The sequence below is a fragment of the Gossypium arboreum genome, chromosome 13 (assembly GCF_025698485.1).
Source record: "Gossypium arboreum isolate Shixiya-1 chromosome 13, ASM2569848v2, whole genome shotgun sequence".
Taxonomy (NCBI): Eukaryota; Viridiplantae; Streptophyta; class Magnoliopsida; order Malvales; family Malvaceae; genus Gossypium; species Gossypium arboreum.
The window spans coordinates 128,139,628-128,153,213 of record NC_069082.1 but is presented as its reverse complement, the minus strand read 5'-3'; the positions used below and the strand labels follow the sequence as shown (position 1 = coordinate 128,153,213).

Below are 13,586 nucleotides of genomic sequence, written 5' to 3'. Positions count from 1 at the left end.
AAAATTTTACTCAAGTTAGTACATGATAACATTGTACTTGGCTCTCTAAAATAATTAAATAATTAATCAAATTAAAAATATATATTTAAAATATTATTATCAAATCCTAATGATGTGGTCCAAAATAATAATTTATTCTGATAAATATAGAAAATTAAAGTAGTTAGTAACATAATTAATGTCTAAAACCTAACAAACATGAAGAATATGGTCCAATCAATCATGACTACTTATAGAATAAAAATAATTAATTGATGCCTTTTTCTTTTTTAAATAATAAAATTTGAAAAATAAAAACTCCATTGTAATATAGTATAATATAATATATATTTGATTAATTTCCTCCTAAAGTGTGGTTTGAGAATCTCTGACTTGTCAAGTCACAAATAAAAATAGTTAAATTTAATTAATTTAATAGTGAATAAAAATTGGGTAAATTACATGATAATTATATTTTAGTTATTTAATTTTAAAAGTTATAAAATAATTATTAAACTATTCAAAATTTTTATTAAAATCATTGAGTAGTTAAAATTGTCGTTGTATGACCTTCTTCATTCATACCACCGGCATCGATTGAAACCTCTCATTTCCCTCCAATTCTATAATTTAGTTTATTTTTTCATAAAACAACTCTGAACGTCACGAATCTATTTACTAAAATCTGAATTTTTTTGTAATTTTTAAAGTTAAATGACTAAAATATAAATTTACTAGTAATCCAATAACTTTTAATATACTTTACTCTAAAAAATCATGTTTTATATAATTGTATTTAAAAATATATATTAATATAATATTTAAAAATAGTGAAATTTTAATATTTAATATTTTTAAAAATAATGATGAAAAGAGGGTTTAAAATAGAAAAAGTTGGTGACCAAAAGTGCACATTTAGTAGCCAGATTTGTGTAGATATTAAATTTTCAAAGGGCTTTTTTAAATTCCATTTTGGCTTCACATATTGTCAAGTCCCTCTCACATTCATTACAAAATAGTGGTACACATATATATAATGCATGGCATTTTCATGGCCATGCAATGCACCAATTTTTTGTTTTTTTTTTAAAGGGGTCTAAAGATAAATTAACAACTTTTGATTATGATGAATATTTGGTTCGTTCGGATTTTTTAAAATTTTACAAATTAAATAAATCGAATAAAATCAAAGTCAAACTTGAAACATATTAACTAAAAATCAAATTTAATAAGCTCAATAGATTATTTTAAATTTTTTTTATTTGGGTTGAGTTAATTGTCGTTAGTTGAATTGTCGGATGTTAAAAGAAATTAATATAAATTATTCGATTTTAATTGAGTGTCGAAACATGATACTCGAATTTAAAATTTTAAAATTCTCGAAATATGTTATTGTTCATTACTCTAGAATATTCAACTTAATTTTATTCTCATTAATAAAAAAGTAGAAACCTTATAAAAAATTAACTAATAAATTTTAAAATTTTAAAAATGTTTTAATAATTAATTTTAATTTAATTTAAATATATATATTTAAACAGGAAAACAAAATTTTAATTGAAAAATAAATTAATATAAAAATTATTTTAACTGATTTCACATCAATCAGTAATATAGTATGTCGGCAAAACCTTGTAAAAATGTTTGACCAAAGATACTAATGTATGCCCATATCATCCACAATTCTCCGTACTATAAACAAAGGTCTGTAGATTTGAATATCATTCGTTTCATTAAATGAATTATTAAAAAATTATAAAATAAAAATTAAATAATTTTGTAATTCAAATGATTTAAAATCTTTTTCAAATTAATATATTAATCAATCTCGGTCCAATTGGTTCGATGAGTTAATTTGATTCAATTCAAATAATTTTTAGATAATTTAATCAGCTCGACAATTAATTCTGGGTAAGTTATATTAGTAGTCACCTAATGGACACTTAGTTATGAAAAGTTACAAAATAGTCATTTAATTATTCAATTTTATCTTTTTTAGTCACCAGCTGGTTGATGTAAAAACAAAAATACTCAAAAACTCAAGATAATTAGGTGATAAAAAAGACCAATTAAATAATTAAACGTCTATTTTGTAATTTTTTATAGTTGGGTGATAAAAAACATAATCGAGTCACTATTAATATAATTTATTTATTTTTAAGAAAAATGGAAATAAATTATGAAACCCTAGGAAGGACCTAGAATGCATGAAGCTCCATTGTTTTTTAAAAAAATATATATTATTATTATTAAAAATTCAATTTTAAATAAATTTAGAAAAATGATTTGATTTAATTTCTCAAAGTCCAACTGTACATCATTATACCCCTCAAAGTGTCAGCCAGCAAAACCAACCTGGAAAATCGTTAATATATATATCAAAATAATTTACATAAAAAAAATAAAAATACCTGAGAAATATTCTTTTCATCTCCTGCAACTCTCAACTTCTCACGGTAACTTTTTTTAACTTTATTCACCCCGAGATTAAAAACAGTAAATATTTACATTTTGGGTTCTACTGGTAGTTGTTTTCAATATTGTTGGAATCAGACTAAGAGGTTAGATTAAGAATAAGTCCATATATCGGTTTACGAGTAAATTGTTAAAATTAGTAAATATGGAATTTGAGAAAAAATAGGTGGTTGAATTAATTTTAAAAATAAATATTTTTTAATAATAAATTAAATATAATACAGATATGTAAAAAAATTAACTAATAAGATAATTTCAATTGACATATACTATGTTTGTACTTGATTTTTTAATTTATTTAATAATTTAATTTTAATAATAAAAGAAAAGTTTTGTTGTCCCAGCTTAGAGGGGACCACTGTAGGTTAAGACATGACACGTGTATTTTTCCCACTTTGACAGCTCATCACCGGTAATAGAGGGGACCGCCTCTGATATACTATTATAATTTTTAAAATTATGTGTTCGCGGTTTTGCCCCTTCGCTCTTTCTCTCTAGTCTTGAAGTCTTTGGTGCAGAGTCGTTCACGTTTTTCCGCGTGCCACGTCGGATTCTCCTTTTTGACATGATGTAGTCACGTGACTCGTACACGTCATTTCCTTCACTTTTTTTAATTATAAATTATAAATTTATTATTTGATTTAACTTAGATGGATTAATTTGTCTATTTTTTTAGTAGAAAAGACAAAATGCACTATTATTTATAGTATAAGTGCCTCCATGGTACTTTTATTGAATTCTTTATTGACTTTTTTTTAAATAATCTCATTACAGGTTCTGATCATATCTATTCTTTTTGACACAATACTTAAAACTATCAATTGCCCTTACCCAACCTATAAATAGGAAGATAATGCACTTTAACATACTCGAACTCGCTCGCTCCTGTATTAACAACAATACCAATGTCAATCGAGTTAAGACTCGAACGCCTTCTATTAACTTATAAATGTTACTAATATATATATGTATATATATTTAACACTTAAACTTACAATTAGACTAATCGGAAGATTTGTTTAATTTAAATGTATTTTGAAGTGATTCTACTAAAATAATTTAAAGTTTGAAGATTAATTTAAAATTTAAAACTTTTAACGCAGTTAATTTAGAATTAAATTATGCTAAAATGATCAAATCCTATAGTGTAATTACTCTAATCATTACTAGATTAGAGCACAACCATAATTTGTGGATATATTTGGGCTTAATTATTTTAATAGCTTTTATATAAAAATAAAATCTTATAATAATATTTATTTTTTAATAAAATAAATTTTAATTATTTTCAAATTAAGTTAGTTCCTCCGATTGACTTGTAACTAATCCAATCAAATATATAAATATAGCATCGATAAAAATTAGACAAAATATCATTTCTAGTTAATACATTATACAAAATATGATAATAACAACATTGAAGGTAGAAGTAGCATGAAAGGGGAGCCAGATTGCATTTTACCCAATTTATTAAAAAAAATGAGCAATTTAGTCTCAACACGTTAGATTAAAGAGTAAAGTGATCATTATTATGTTTAAAATTCATTCAATTCTACTATTAAAAATTAGTCTCTATACATCAACACGAAGTACAAATAATACACAACTTGTTGCTATCTGATTATTTCATTAGTCACGCCAATTTTTAACAAACAAAATAGGATGTTAACAAAAAAAAAAAAAACCATTTGTTCTTTGTTCTAACATAAAGAGATTAATATGTCAATTTTTTAATGGAAGAAACAAACATAATCTGACTTCTAATATAAAATCTACATAGTACGTTTAAGCAAATTTGAACAATATTTGATGAATTATTAACGTATCAAAATTTATATATAATACATAAAAAATTATTACGAATAAAAAACATAACATAAACATGATATGTATACACTACTAAAATCAACAACAACAAAAAGAGAGGCAAAGCAATAATAAAGGATCAAAAGAGTTTACTCATTCAAACTTTGATTTTTCAAATGGTGAAAAACAACTGTACACAATCAAAATAACATCTTTCATTTCAAAACCTTCATCTCTTTTTCATAAACAAAGCAATTAAATCAAACAATCAATCAAGAAAATATGGTAAAATGTATTAACCTCCTCCACCCCCAAAAAAAAAAAAAAAAACTGCTCTCAAAATTAGGGAATATCAGCTTGAGGAAGAAAGCTGCAAAAACCCTTCAAAGCTTCCATGGTGTTTATGATGTCACCTGTACTATTTTTTTTTTTTTTGGTTTACTTGATGAGCAAGTAATGTCCTTGAAACAGAAAGGGCTTCTTTCAGATTTCAACTTTGTTAGTTCATGTTTAAATCCATTGATATAGTGTTAAAGAAACCAACCCTTTGGTAAGCGCACGCACCTAGTTCTTGATTACGGTCGGAATAGATTCTGTTCTGTTGAGTTCTTAATCGGTATTGGAATCTGTTAGATATCTCGAGATTCTCTTCTAACGCATGGCTCATAATTGTCAATAGAATCTGTTTGATCGAGTGGTTTCGGATGCTTTGGAGGTTGAGAAGCCGTACGATCTTCTGACCTCCCTCCAATGTTGCCTACTTCTATCTACTGAATAACTTTGAGCATCTGTTGTAGTGGCTCTGGATGTGGCTCCGGTACGTTTCTTTTGCACATTTCTCGACTCTTCTTCAAGATCGTACCTTGACCGCTGCAAGAAGACGATGTTACAAGATTAAAAAACACACACCATATTTTCTCAGTAACCCCAAGCAAAAAAGAAATAGAGTCATGTTAACATTCACGTTTTCTTTTCTAAATAATACGAGATAACCAGTCCTTAGATGGAACGGTTAGGTTTACCGAGTATATAGAAACTTGAACAATACGAAATTCATTCGATGGTAGGACACATCAATTTATTTTAAGGAAAAATGAATTGGTGATCAAAAGAAATGGACTATTTTTCATGTATTTGAAGGGTCCTTGAACGATTATATCCTCGTATCCACGTCCAGATTTTAATAGGAAATGAATGTCAAACATTTAAATATGAAATCATGGCTAAGATGACAATTCAATGTTTAGGTCAGGAGAAAAGCTATAGAACGGCAAACTATGCATTGCCTAGAATCCGCTATTGAGTGCCAATCGGAGTAACTCATACTTCCAATGTTCTGCCTCTCTCTCTATATATATAGACAAATATCTGTTCTTTCACTATTCCTTTTAAATCAAATTGATTCATGTATAAGGACACATCATAAAAGGAATTTGTGGCATACACAGGTCCGTCCCAAGATTGTTTGCCTTTTCAAGCATGCTCCTAAACCTTAAACCTTAAACCAAACAGTCACAAAATCTCATCTAAGAGTACCTTGGCAATATATAATTCTAAATGCTGTAAACATAAATGTATCATATTGCACCTAAAGGAAGGCATAGATGTATCGGATAAAGGGTAACACATACCTTGATAGGGTCCGAAAGTATAGCATATGCCTCTCCAATTATCTTAAATAGTTTGTCAGCATCCTTGTAGGCCTCTTCTTTTATCTCCTTCCAAAGCTTATCATCTCCGTTTTCATGTCTTACAAGGGATTGAACAGCCTACACACACAAAAATAAAAATAAATCAGACAGACTGGCATCGAACTTTAAAAAATATGCATATAGCAGCATGTATATGAAACCTTGTCAGGATGATGTCTAAGAGCAGATTTCCGATATGCCTTCTTAATTTCTGCTGCTGAAACAGATGGTTCGACCCCCCTGCCGTTAAAATTAAAATAATATGGTAAGGTTTAAACTTGAGTATGAAATCTAAAATTAACTACCAAGATAAAAATATTTGAAAAGGTTTAAAGAAAAAGCAAGCAAATGAATATGATATTAAGACAAACTGGCCTTGAGGATCCATGTTCGTATGAACTTTTCCAAATGCCAATTATGATCACAAATGAACAAACTTACAAAATTAGATAGAAATCCAGAGGGACTTCCTTTTTGTCTTCTTCCTCGATTTCAGAAAGCCACAAACGAGCTTGTCTCAAGTCATTTGCAAAGTTCATTGATCGGTCAGTTGTTCCAATTTGATTGGTCTTCTCCTCCATTTGCTTCATGAGAAGCGAAATAAATCTTTCAATATCACTGGCTGCTTGATCGTAGTCTCTAACCATCTCATATAAAGTGGCTCGTCTAGAAATTGCCTGCAAAAATGTGAAACCGCAAATATGTCACCAAACAAAAAATACCCATGGTCTTGCGGGCATTGAAATTTACATTTCTTAGTTCCATAAATCATTTTCATATTCATATGTATGAGCATAAAGATAAAATCAGTTTGCAGACAAACCTTCAAATAATTGCCGTTGAGTGCTATGGCAAGGCTGCAATCAGCAATTGCATCAGTGATTTGACCCAGTGCTTTATATGCAGCAGCACGATTACAGAAACAAATAGCTGAAAAAGGCCGGGACTCCATATTGCCAGATAAAGCAGCAGTATAATGTTCAACAGCTTCCAAGTGTCTTCCCAATTGAAATGCTTTATTCCCTGCAGCCTGCAGATAAATGAAATAATTGCATTTGAGACCAAACCTTTTATCAATACACCGCAAAGTACACGAGACTTCTGAGTACTGGTTTTATACTTTGAGATAGCAATGGGGCAGTTTTTGGCACAATACAACTTTACAATATCCTCATTGAAAGCCAATTCAACCAAGATAATCATATTCGGATACCATACCCCAACTCAAAAATTTGTTTATTGTCTGTACCTGATCCGTTATAAAGTTCATGAATAATTTACTTTTCAGTACACATAATTTCTATTAATGTCTACAATGTGCACTAAAGTATAATTTTGTTAATGTTGTAAATATACTAGTGAATATAGTTTACCTATATCACCAGGTGAACAAAAGGACAATGACATGCATAGGTGTGCATAAACTAGAAAAGTTTCTTAGTGCAAAAATTATGTCAAGGAAAAATACCTTATGACTCAAGAGTTCGCGGACAGTAGCAGCCAATGGGATTGATGATTCTAGACTGTTGCTTCCATCCCTGGATAAGCCCAAGAACGTGCACCAATCATTGTAGTACAGCACATAAATTAATATATTGAATGAGTTGCATTGCATAAATTAATATATTGAATGAGTGAAGGGCTGTCAAGTTTACCTATACATAGAGGACTGCAATTCCTCTTTCTTCTCCAGAAAAGCAATAGCCTCTTCAAGCTTTCCTAGATGAAAATAAGAATTGAAGATCATGCGACACCGCCAAACTCTAAAGGTCAAGTCCTTTGAGAAACTCGAACTATCCAGATTGGCTATTTGACCATTGCTATCAAATGATAAGGAATTCTTTTCAGCTGAATCAAATGTCTTCTCACACAGCTGAATTACCTCTTCGTATTTGTGCAGCTGCAAGATAGAAAAATTGTTATTATAATTCCAACAATCTTCCTAAGACAATAAATGATCTACTTTCATGAGTTCTACATCTAGAAAAAGTATACAGGAATAAACATACAATGAAAAGGGCTTCCGCTTTCATTTCAAGTAATTTTTCCGAGTACATGCTTATTTTCAAGGCTTCAGCAATTAGTTCCAAAGCACTCTCGCCACCATCAGATGTTCTTCTTTGCAAAAGTTCGGTAGATTGGTGCATGCATTCAGACACTTTCTGTCATAGAGGAACGCATCAGTCACATTACTATCACCTCAAATAAACCTACATTTAGTCATATGTGTCTATAATAATAAGCACCTGTGTCTTTTGTAGGCCATCAGAGGCTTCTAATGCAACTTTTCGGTCCACGCAAACATCAATTCCAGATTGCAAGCACTTCCTGAAATATCGCGCTGAGTTCTCAACTTCCCCAAGGGCAAGGTAGCAACTAGAAGGAAAAGAAAAAAAGAAGCCAGGGTTAGGAGAGCTACAAGAAAGCAGATAACAAACATGAACCAAACTAATAACAGTTCACTGAAATTCAAATTAATTACAAAACCAACAGCCTAACAATGATAACTGGATAACAATGCAGAGCAATATTGGCTAAATGTGTACGTAGGAAATGGAAAACAAAGTCGGTAATCTGAAACAAATACTTATAAATTCTCACGCAACAAAGACTTTAAAAAAAAAAAATTCAATCTTAAATAACTACAGTGTATATAAGGAATTTATAAAGTTGAAACGGAAATACAGAATTATACACAATTCCAAAGCAGCGGTGACTTAGATTAAAGAAAATGAAGCAAATGAGGAGCCTTACTTAGCTGCTCTAAGTTGAACCCTCGAAAAGTTGGGATCTATTGCCATGGCCATCATGCAATCTCCTAGTGCATCTTTCATTCTTCCAAGAGACATTCGTGTAGCTGCACGGTTGCTATAGCACAGCATCAATGCTCGAAGGCAGCTTTTAGATGTCTCACTCTCAGGAATACAACTTATCCCTTGTGTATAATATTCCTCAGCTTTGGATGAATCTCCATTCGCATAGGCTTGGTTTCCCCTGGTATATACAAAATGGATTTATCAGTGGAGGTATCATCACCAAATTACAAGATGGACCAAATATGATCTATGAGAAGGTAAAAGTACCATGGAGGCCCTTGTACTATATGTCAGATTGCATTTTATTCCCACTACTAAAAAAATTGACTAAATTAGTCCTATACATAAGATCAAAGAGCAAGCTAGTCCTTCTGTTAAAATTTTCATCCATTTTTATTGTTAAAAATTGGTCCCTGTAGTCAAGATGAGGTATACATGGCATGCCACATGTAATTATCAGGTTATTTCATCAACCACACCAGTTTTATCTTTGATTTAATGTACAGGGACTCATTTGTCCAGTTTTGTAGTAGAGGGGGCAAAATGCAGTCCTCCATGGTACTTTTACCTCTATGAGAACATACAAATTATTAATCTACTTGGAAACAATATGTTTTAAAAGAATGAAGGTAATTTATCAAAAACTAATAATAACCTTAATCGCCACTTTTCACATGATTCCTGAGCTGCAGTGCTTGCACCAGTCAAATTAGGCTTATGCTTTATCTCCAGTCCTTTGTTCACCATAGAATTCCCTCCAACGTTGCTTTGCAAAGTAGATAAATCTGTTTTTTGACCTTGTGGGGGAGATAAATGCAATGAAGCTCCAGTGTAAGGAGAAAACTGTGCAGAAGACGATGCACAAGGAATTCTCACATTTGAACCGGAATAAGGAGTATCAAAAGAAATTTTAGCCGAATTCTTCTTTCGTTGATAGCGTGTTGGTGATGATAGTTGACTTTGAGCTGAAGAAGACGCAGCAAAGGTGAAGTCACACCCACTTATATGTTCTGAATTAGAAGTGCAAGAAAAGTACATCTGAGTGTCGCTATCTTGCCTCTCGATATTCAATCTCGAAGTGACTTCCTTTTCAGCTGAACTAAGAGCAATATCACTGTTATCATCTATCTCCTCGACTGCAGATATAAAGCTTTCAGTTTCAGCCCCTGATACAGAATCTTCTTGAGGAGCTTCAGTAGCAACAGCTTTATTGAAAACATCTCCATAACCCTCCATTTTTATTTCATCTTTCTCACTTCCTTTTATATCCATATGTTGTGTTGCAGTAACCAGATCCTCATCTATTGCATCATTGGGAACTGCTGGTCGTGACTCATCTGAAGCTACGGAAGATTCTCTTGAACATTGAGTATCAGCTAGGGTTTCCTGATAAGGTGAGACATCCATTGGTGAATACTCCGAAGTATCAGCATTATCCCGAGTACCAGTTTTACTAGAAACAAAATCTGGTCCATGCCATAGCTGGACCGGTGTAAGTTGCTTCAACTTTCCCTTCCTTTTCTTGACTTTTGTGGTTTTACTGGTTTCTTTCTTTGCACTAAATTCTAATTTTTTATTTAATCCAAAGAACATATTTGCCTGTGAATGAGGAGTTTTGAATTCTACAAAGGGTGTATCTATAGTATCTTGTTTGGCTGTAAAACCAGACCCATCCTTCTTTTCTGGTTTACTAGAAGTCGAGCCAAAGGACTTTGCACCGGGCTGGAAATGCATTGTAGTAGATGAAAACAGAGTTGATGATGCTGCAGCTTCACCAGGTCTAATATCACTTGGATACAAACCCGATGTTGCTGCCTGGAAAACAGATTCTTTATGTAGAGAATTACCGAACTCTTCGAGCTTCTTATCATCCAACTTTTCAGTTCGTACATCGTTTCCAAATATTTGTGAAGAAGAAAATCCCTTGTCGGTTTGAGCAGTAGAATCTCCCGAAACACTCCCAATATTCAATTTCCTCTCCATCTCAGTTGACAATACCTTCTCTCTTTCCCCACCAAGATGACCAGACTTTTCACCCGTCTTCTCATTCATTTTACTATCATCGGACCCCTTTATATTCAAATTCTTGATCCTATCTCGAACAGCACCTGTCGAGCTTCCGACCAAAGAATCACTACCTTTTCCGCCCGTAAATACAAATACCTTCTTACTTCCATCAACAAAACCCTCACCGCCTTTAATATTCAACTTGCTCTGCAACTCATCCGGAAGTTTTCCGGTTTCCACACCTTCTCCAACATAACCACCTACATTGCTATCATTCACATTGCTCCAATTACCCTTGGAACCGTCCTCGATGTTCAACTTCCTTAACTCGTCCGGAAGCTTAAAAACTAAACTTTGATCACCTAAACCACAACTTTTCCCAATTCTCAAATTCCTCATTTCCTTCACAACTCCTCCCTCTAAATTCCCACCCGGGCCAGGAACACCGGACACAGGCCGAAACGGATTAAAACCGGGCCCTAACCGAGTTCCTAAATCGCCTGAAGATTTCAAATTATGGGAATCCAATTGCTTTCTAATTTTAACAAACCTTGGCCTAGCAAGGCCGGCCGATGGTCGTTGTGTGGACGGCGTATTGAAGCTAAAATCGGGATTATTCGGGTTGGAATCCGAAAAGCCAGAATTAAAATCGCTTCCAAATCCAAAACTAGAAGATGGGTTCATCTTTTCTTGTGAAAATTTCGATTGAGAAACAGAAAAAGACCCAAATGAATTCAATGTAAAAGGAACAGAAGAAACCTGACCATTGGGGGTTGAAGAAGAAGCTCCTCCGGGGTCTATTAACGCCGGCGACATGTCAACATAGGAGTCATCAAATCCAACGGCTATCAATCTGTTTTTGGATTGATGATCAGATTCCTTGATCGATCAAAAGGTAGCTGATTGATGGAGTTTGCTTTTCTTTTTTTCTCTCCCTTTTTTTTTTTTTTTTTTTTTTAGATTTATACCATTGGATGAACGCAAATAAATGCAAATAATGCAAGGTCTAGAGAAAGAGAGGTCTTTTTCACAGTTTTCGAAAGATTTTTTTTTTTTTCAATTTTTCATTTTTTAAAGTTTGATCCTTTAATGTTGCTTTGAAAAAGCTCCCTTTGTTTTCCTTTGTTATTTTTTCCTCTTTTTTTAATAATTATAATTAAATTGTAAATTTTAATATCATTGTCTTAAAATTGCAAGATTTACAAATCACAACCTTTGGGTGAAAATATTTTAAAAATAAATAAAAAACACTTTCTTTTTATTTCTTGAGATATTAAAGCATCACCCTTTCATATATTGCTATATATATATATATATATATATATATATTACAAAGAAAAAATAAAATGATAAATTTAGTACTTTAACATATTTTTTTGTCAATTTAATCCTTATTCCCATTTTTAACTAAATTTGACACTCAACTTTTTTAAACGAGCCAAATTGTTATTTTTTAATGTAATTCTGATTAAAACGTTATATTTTTAAACATGATAGCTCTCATGGCAATTTTATATTTTATAGCGTGGATTTTTTTGAATTATTTTATAATTTTTAGGATTATTTATTGATGTGGCATATAAAACAAATAGCATCATATCAACATGAAGTGTATGTAGACTTCCACACGGATTGCCACATCAACATCGTTAAAAATTAATATTCTAATTAGTATCTCAGTTAAAAATACGATTTGACTCTTTTAAAAAATTAATAGATAAATTTAACTAAAAAAGTGAACAATGACCAAATTGATAAAAGAGAAAATATTGAGGGTTAAAATTATGAATAATTATTGATAAACATATGTCACACCAGTAACTCAATAATGGAGTTTAAAAATTTTCACAAGCGATTACAGGATAATTTTCCTAAATCTATATAGATACTGTTAATAATATTAAATATATAAAATATTGCAATAAAATATAGTTAGATATTTATAAATATATATATGAATTTCAATTTATTATTATAAAATATATTTATAATTTGTTGAAGAACATAATTTCAATTTATATAATTATTTTAATGTGAGCATAATAAATATTGGTGGAAAAAGAAAAATGTCATTGGTGTGAAGTTATGAAATTTGTTTAAGGGAGGAAATAAAATTATAAAATTTTGGATCAAAATTAAAATTTATTTTAATAAAATATTAAATTTAATTTTTTTCAAATTTGGCTGAAAATGCAAAAAAAAAATCATTCAAAACTCAAATTGAATGTTATAATTTGTGGGAAGGGCTAAAAGAAAAATTTTCCCAATTTAGATAAAAGAGGCCGAGGGGGCTATTTGACATTATCGAAGCTTTTGAGCCTGTATACCAAAGGCCCATGGGCTTCACGCTTATGCTATGTAGATTTTTTAGGCTAAAATATATTATAAGTCTCTATGAATTTTAATCATTGTACTTTTATTTTTAAGAATATAGTCTCTCTATATTTTAAATTTTAAAATTCAACTCCAACTGTTAACAACACAAATTTAACAATAAAAAATTAACAGTGACCTTAAAAAAAATTAACAGTGTTAACAATTAGACTTGGATTTTGAAACCTGAAAATTAGAGGTACTGAATTCGTGAAATTAAAAGTATAAGGATTAAATTTCAAATTTTTGAAAAAGTACAAGGACATGTGGTTGATTTTAACCATATATTTATTTTAACTTCAAAACAATTTAAGGATCTGATTATATAAAAAAAGGTATAATGATAAATATAGCCCTTAATATTTATATTTTTTTATCAAATTGGCCCATTTTTTTAAACTAAATTTGACAATTAATCTTTAATCATGGAAATGCTTGC

At 30.8% G+C, this 13,586-nt stretch overlaps 1 protein-coding gene across 1 annotated transcript; it reads right to left on the bottom strand.

Moving 5' to 3' along the window:
• Positions 1–4,408: 4,408 nt before the first annotated feature.
• LOC108453522 (uncharacterized) lies at positions 4,409–11,887 on the bottom strand. Its single transcript, XM_017751668.2, has 11 exons — positions 9,423–11,887; positions 8,706–8,945; positions 8,198–8,327; positions 7,961–8,113; positions 7,607–7,851; positions 7,420–7,489; positions 6,775–6,981; positions 6,393–6,628; positions 6,113–6,191; positions 5,892–6,029; positions 4,409–5,130 (listed from the first exon to the last, which is right to left on the bottom strand). The coding sequence occupies exons 1-11, from the start codon at positions 11,588–11,590 to the stop codon at positions 4,933–4,935; spliced, it is 3,864 nt and encodes a 1,287-aa protein (XP_017607157.1). The 5' UTR covers positions 11,591–11,887; the 3' UTR covers positions 4,409–4,932.
• Between the last annotated feature and the right edge of the window lie 1,699 nt (positions 11,888–13,586).

Coding starts and splice junctions, on each gene's coding strand:
- LOC108453522 (XM_017751668.2), bottom strand. CDS start 11,590: ATGTCGCCGGCGTTAATAGACCCCGGAGGAGCTTCTTCTTCAACCCCC. Junction 7,490..7,606: donor TTGCAGTCCTCTATGTATAG/GTAAACTTGACA, acceptor GGGCTTATCCAG/GGATGGAAGCAACAGTCTAG. Junction 6,030..6,112: donor TTAGACATCATCCTGACAAG/GTTTCATATACA, acceptor TTGTGTGTGTAG/GCTGTTCAATCCCTTGTAAG.